We start from the raw sequence: 7,270 nt of genomic DNA, 5'->3' as shown, positions 1-7,270 counted from the left end.
AAAAAATTATAAATTTATACATGTCCTCCATATGTGAAAGCTTAATGAAGGCTCCACGACACATCATCGGAGCACCAACCCCAGGGCGATCTTTTGTATATTTCAAGTTCGAAGGGAGATCAAATGTCCATAGGCTTAAAGATTGATCGCGGTTCCAAGTAGGGGGACGTTTTGTTTGTTGCCGGTTGAATATATAAAAGCCAACAAGAACCCTGAAGTAGTTGTTATTCATCTGACGAGATAAGTGGGCTCGGGTTGACAAAGGCGAGGTGGATGTTATTGGATTCAAAAAGTCCAAGACTGGACTGGATCAGAGGGTTTGACTGCGAAAAGACCAGATTAAAAAAAAGCAGGTTTGGTTGCAAGTGGCCGGGTGGGTTCAAACCTCTGGGTTGCGGTCAAAAAGGTTAAAGTGAGTGGATGGTTTAGTTTAGGAAAGAACGAAGAAAGAAGATGGGCAGGATGTGACCCCAGATAGAGAGGGGTGAAGAATCTGTTCTGTTCTGCCTCATATCAAATCACAGCCCAACCCAGCAGCCAAAGATCCTTCACGCACACAGTGCTATCTGTCTCTGTCAGTTGTTTTTATATACTAATTCCCATTGTCAACAACAATGAATAATATTAATAATAATAATATTAACAATGTGGGTGTCGTCAAAGAGGACGCTGAAGGGGAGACACAAGCATCTATATACCCACAACAAGCCCCAGCTCCAGGCCCCCTTTTGCCAGGACAAGGCCAAGCTCAATCTCAATCTGAATTTCAATCGATTCAAATCGATCATAATCCCCCAGGGGACGACGACCCACATCATAATCCTCCAGGGAGCGACGACCCACAACTGCAAACAACAATTTCAACCCCCCTTCCTCCTCAACAGCAGCAGCAGCAAGTGGGGGGAGAAGACGAGGAGGATCGAGCCATGGCGGGCACGGTGTTTCATCTGTATTTGCATCAGACCCCAGACAATCTACAGCAGAAGATGACCTTTCCAGAACTATGCCGAAAGTTCAGGTTATTCCTTCTTTCTTTCTCTTTCTTTTCTTGGGGTTTCGATCTCGCAACTGCCATTAAATTAGTGCCGATGACATGCTAAACTGATGAAGTGATGTATACCGAGTTCAATACGTTAGGAAACGGGGGCAATTCAGTAGGAGAAGATAACCATGCTAAGCCGAGCTCTTAAAGTGATACATACCATATTCACTATTTTAAGCGGAGTTAGATTTCCTATCCTGAAGCTAACACCCAATGCAATAAAAGCTGTATCCGTCATTGGTGCTGAAAATTGGGCAATATGTCAACCCTGCATTTGTGTGGAGCACATGGTCATTGAAGACAAATCTATTCTATGAAACTGAAACGCGAACACAGTACTAGATTCACTTTGGTCCATAGTGCTAGCACGTGGGACTCCGAGTTACATTTATACCAGGAAGTAGACATAGATTGCCCTAGTAAGATATATCAAAGACCTCAACTAGGGATATGCCACTCTAATTTCTAGTAAGCTTGCAATTAAGAAGGCATCGCAAATACAACCGCCATAATGAAGGGAGCACTTAAACGGGTACAACTAACTGTTAATTTCAAGCTGGCTTTTGTCCTTGGAAACGGATCTATATTCCAAGGAATAGGTGGGGAATTATCAGTGGTGGGTGGGTTTTTTTTCTTCTGTCAAAAGATGATCCTCTAGCATAGGGAACTGCCTGTGCACCAAAATGGGCAGTGGAACTCGTTCTTAAACATAAAATCATTAGCTCTCATGAATCTTAATTTGGGAAGTTTAGAGTTTCAAAATTTATTTTATCTGAAGCGTCAGGTTTGGAGCGTGAATTTGTTATAGATCTGCATCAATGGCATTCCTGAACTCGAAAAACAACATTTAACAATGATGTGCTGTATTACATATTTCATAATCTCCTCAAGCTATTTTTGTAATTTGGGATCAATCCCAACCTTTCCAAACCTCGTCTGTATGCAATATATGCCTTTTTACCACCTGTCATTCCTGATTGAATGGTCTGGTGAAATGCTTGGATTGCATAGGCAACAGTGGCTCACCATCAGCAATGTCATGAAAAGTTGGTTGAGTATAAGTCGTAACATAGGTGAACCTGCAGTTTATCAGTGTGTGTGTACACCAATTTAGGAAGCCTGAATTTTATAGCTGAATGATGAAGGTATAACGGCAACTGTACCACACCAATGATAAGACCAGTCCTTGGCAAACCTTCTGATTTGAAAAGTTTCTGCCTTCCATGATATAGTGTGTGATAATTTACTAGCTTTGATCATTTCGAAGCTGTCCTGAAGAGAGTGAAGGTATCCACACTCTGCAAGAACAAAGATGCACGTTTTGGAATCTATAAAAGGCCACTCTGCAACATTGCAGGTGTACAAAGGACCATGAACTTTCCTTTTTTTTGTAACTCAGAGAAATTTGGCAGCTCGCGAGACACGGGGCTACCAATAAGTCTCTGGGGTCTACCGCCTGTTCTCCTCTCTGTAAACTGGGTCACAACTGGGGGGATTTGAATTTTGGATTTCTTAGTTACCACAAACTCAAATTACTTCTGTCACAATTTGAGCTGCCCCCTGAGACCATGCACTTTCATATTAACTGTAAAGATATAGGGTGAAGGTAAATATTTACTGGAATGCAAGTATAAAATAATGAGAAAGTTACTCTGCAACAATGTCATATTGAGATTGCAACGAACCGTAAGTCTGAGTAATTGGGGGAGTATATCATCTTATCGCAATGTTATGTAATGAAAGGTATTGGCCAAAATTCAATAATTGAGATTATTTCTATGTGATTTCCAAAAACTAGCTCAACAATTGAGATTATTGTTTTGAATTGTTATATTGCCAAATTTTAGTGCACAATAAACGTGTGAAAATTTAACATACTATATAGATTGAGATTCTTGCAATTGTGTTCAAAGTTCAAGAATGGAGGTGGCATAAAAACAATTCACGTTGGGTGAAAATTAAAATGTATTTTTTTTTTAATATGTTTAATTGTTCTAATTTATCTTTTCATAATTAAGAAGGCTTATCAACATTTAAAAGAGAAATGAGACTGACAACCATGTCAATGTTCATTTATGCGGAGTCACCACTTTACAATGACATTGACCTAAAAGCATATGGCAAGAACATGGGCTAGCAGTGAGCATGGGCTGGTTGCCTCTATGATCCAGCTAGAGGTCAAGGGAAATCTTGGGCATTTTCTAAGGCTAAGTTTAAGATTTACTGAAGTATAGATTATGTAAGGCTGGACAACGAGTCACGACACATTCAAACTCATACATCCAAGCATACCTGGATGAAGTTGCACCACCTGTTACATGTTATGTGTTCAAATACCTATGAAGGGTGAAGAATTGAAACTTTTACAACAATATGCATATACATAAATAGCTGCTAGGGCCTATGTCACAAGGTTTGCTGAACTTCCATCATGAGGTTCAAAATTCAGTGAACTTGAATTTTTTGTTTGAAGTTTGGTGAACCTCATTGAACCTCATGGCTATTGGCCAAGTCCACAGCTCAACCTCGTAACCTTTTGTCATAGCTCAAGATTGTAATCTATCCTTGTAGTCCAAGCTCATCATAACAATTTTTATGTTTATTGATGTTGATTTCTTACATTTTGTTGTTCTATTTCATTTGAAGTTTATATACCCTCCCATCATCAGTTTTTCTGAAAACCATGCCGTAACTATATATATATATATATATATATATATATATGAACATAATGGCAAACCTCATCAAAAAATCTAACAACTGAACCTAATCATTTTTGAACTTGAACTTGAACCCAAACTACATGACTTAAGTTAGGGCATCATTTTCAGAAAAAAACTGATGATTTGATGGTGGGTTTTTGCATTTTCCGCTTGACTAGTAACATGGATCCTTTTAAATGATCAGGATGAGGAATATTTGATCATTTGCAATATCATGAAAAGTTCCAGCTAAGTTCTAAGAAGAAAACATTCCTGGTCTCTCAGTGTTGTTGAAGTAATATTAATAATGTATTGTCAAGGCTTGTGAAACTCTCATTTGATGAGACTTAGTTTGGTGAACATATATTATAGCTGTACTTTAGTGCATTATCTTTCAAACTTTCGGGTGACTTGGTCCTAATTAATATTAATAATGTATTTTCAAGGCTTGTGAAACTCTCATTTGATGAGACTTAGATTGGTGAACATGTATTATAATTTATAGCTGTACTTTAGTGCATTATCTTTCAAACTTTTGGGTGGCTTGGTTCTAATTGATCTTCCATATTTTGTTGGAGACTTGGTTAGACTTGTTCACTCTCTCGTAATTTTGTACTCCCATTAATAGATAATACAATGAAGAGTGTACAATATATCTACATTGTGACGATATCCTAATCTCCTTTCTATTGGCAAGCTCTCTCCCCCTCCCCTCCCCTCCCCTCTCTCTTTCTTGTGTTTCTCTTGTATGTGAGTATTCACATTGTTGTCGCCATTTCAGTTAGTATTGTAGCTTTAAGATTAGGGCTTCTTTAGAGTTCCACCATCCTCCTTGGGATTTTTTTTCCTTGCATGGGATTCTCTTTGAGCTCTCAGCTTCAAGCGGTTTCAATGATTTACATGAACATTTACTAAGGTTTTGTTATTCAATGCATCAAAGTGCTCTCTTATAGATTTACATTTCTACTATCGAGGGATAGAGATTGAGATCACCACAACTTACACTAACTTGATACTATAGTTCATGGGGCCTTGTTTTGGTTTGTCGCAGGGCCTTAAGCTTCAGCTTAGTAAGGGGTATGGTTCCATAGCCCTCATCAAGGGATAATGCTTCTAGGGGTAGTTTCATGACATCTCGACTAAACTTTATCTCATGGAGGCAATTATCAGATCCACAGTTCTCTATGGCTTTGAGATCTAGGGAGTGAACTTGTTGTAGACAAATTGCACTAGACTAGTGAGAGTACAAACCTTGCTTCTTAGGTGCATCATCTGGTGTAAGCAAATGGTTCCACAACCCATTGTTCAAGCAGAGTTTGGCATCCACCTTTTTTGCCTTGAGGTCATTTTCCGCTTGATTTCTTTCCTTCATAGAGTCCAATCTCTTGAAGACTTTGCTAGTAGGCGAGATAGGTATCCCTACCTTGCACTTTGCTCCTTGGAGGCTCTCGCCTTAGATCCTTCCCCAGGTCGAGCACAAGGTTGGTTTTGAAAGGCATCTCAACTTCTTTAGATGATTACTATTCCCCTGAGTGCATGCCCTCGTTCAGATTCTCCCTTGATGCGCCGTGCCATCTCTTGTTGACTAGATGTGTATTGAACCAACCTATCAGAGAGGATATTTACATATTCATTTAGGTCACTTGGATCTCACCCTCAATGAGCCTGGGCTCAATGATGTCTTTCTACCTAGAGCACCTTTTTGGAGATGCATGATGGCGTGATTGTCCATCTCCTATACATTTGCAAACATTAGATGCACTCGTTTAGGGTCCCTTTGGGACAACTTTAGGGCGGCTCCTAAAGACTCTAGAAAGAGATAGATCACCATATACCACGATCTAATATGATCTGATAGGTGTGCCACCTTTAGGAGTTAGAGATAAAGATGTACCTCAATTTTTGGTGGTCCCTATATTATGAGATTAGAGGATGCTATTAATGCCTCTATAAGGACTAGGGAGGCTCCCTCTCTACTTTCTTCTGATACTAATATCAAAGATGCTTACCCTCTTCATCAGGGAGATTTTCAGCCATAGATCTCAACTCTTGCATGATATGCCTTGCCATGAGATGACCAGACCGATTACCTCATACTTCCCTGTTGATCCATCAAATTGAAGCAACAAATGACAGGCATAATTCTAGAGCACACTAGACAACAAGATGGTGAGAACTCAGGTTTCTCCTTAGCCTCCCCCTTTGGGAGACCAGCCGATATTATTAAGACCAGTTTGGAGATGTCAAAACATACATTAGGCCACACGTTCTTGGAGCATTAGAGAGATCAATACCAGCCAAATATGGAGTAGAGCATGGTCCACCCATCATACTACCTCCCAAATCTAGAGGAGCAACTAGAGATCTATTTGAAGTTTCCTTCTTTTGACCTCAGATGTTAAGGAGTATGCAACCAAACTTGATGGTTCTAGAAGACTTTGACAGTGAGCTTGGGCCCAATTCTTCCCCCTCACCCTTGGCCATCAAACTTACGTGACCTTGACATCATTAGAGCCAATGTTTGATCTCCCTGTCTTACTCTCTCTCTTGATAGGTTCTTGTGTTGAGTTGTCCACCTTTTCGGTCTTGGATAAACTCACTTAGTGTTTTATATCATTGTACCTTTGTCATGATTTTAAACATATATATTGTTTTATTTCTTTGCTTTATTTTTGGTATTTTCTAGGAGTTGTGTTGGCAACTTGGCACTCCCACATTTTATTCATATTGGTTGTACTCTTCAGTCCCATTGACCTACTTTTGTGCTTGTTACTCATCAAAAAGTCGGTAACCCATAGGAATTTTTTTTCTCCTCCCTGGACAGACAATCAACAACCCTATTGGTCAATACATGACATGATGCCATAGATCCTCCACTTTGTTTCGATCAACTTTTTCTCTCTCAACTGGCATTCATGCTTAAAGGAAGGTGGGTGATACATTGGCAGGTACTTTAACCATTTCGTGATTATGTGCTTTTACTTGATGTTTAGGGCATAGATCAAAGATGCTTACCCTCTTCATTAGGGATATTTTCAGCCATAAATCTCAACTCTTGCATGATATGCCTTGTCTTGAGATGACCAGACCGATTACCTCATACTTCCCCTGATTGAAGCAACAAATGACATGCACAATTCTAGAGTGCACTGGACAACAAGATGGTGAGGTCTCAGGTTTCTCCTTAGCCTCCCCCTTTGGGAGACCAACCAATATTATTGAGACTGGTTTGGAGATGTCAAAACATACATTAGGCCATGTTGACCCTGCTGCCTACATCTACCTACAAGTCAGTGAGAAAAGCCTTCAACTCCACAAGGTGTGGGTGGCAGGGAACTCAGAGAAGGGGCTGTCACACTAATCCCAACTCTCTCTGTTTGAGCTATCTCCTAGGTTAGCTAAAGGGGGTGGTCCCTAATGAAAAGTTAATTTAAAAAGGATGTGAGTTTCTAGGAGAATTGTTAGAGTTAAATAGATTATCTCTTTAAGATTTATAAGCAAAAAATTGATATGAGCAATAACCATC

General features: G+C 39.7%; 1 protein-coding gene across 1 annotated transcript in view; it reads left to right on the top strand.

The window, feature by feature from the left end:
* Nucleotides 1-266: 266 nt before the first annotated feature.
* SFR6 (sensitive to freezing 6) overlaps nt 267-7,270 on the top strand; it is a 325,720-nt gene continuing 318,716 nt past the window's right edge. The window contains 1 exon segment of the mRNA XM_089445794.1: nt 267-1,018. Coding sequence (XP_089301920.1) covers nt 615-1,018 — 404 coding nt within the window. The 5' untranslated portion in view covers nt 267-614.

This window comes from Pinus tabuliformis, chromosome 9 (genome assembly GCF_031772625.1).
Source record: "Pinus tabuliformis cultivar Carrire ecotype Pingquan chromosome 9, CPIR1, whole genome shotgun sequence".
Lineage (NCBI taxonomy): Eukaryota > Viridiplantae > Streptophyta > Pinopsida > Pinales > Pinaceae > Pinus > Pinus tabuliformis.
The sequence above is the reverse complement of the archived record's forward strand: the minus strand, read 5'-3'. Positions and strand labels throughout refer to the sequence as shown.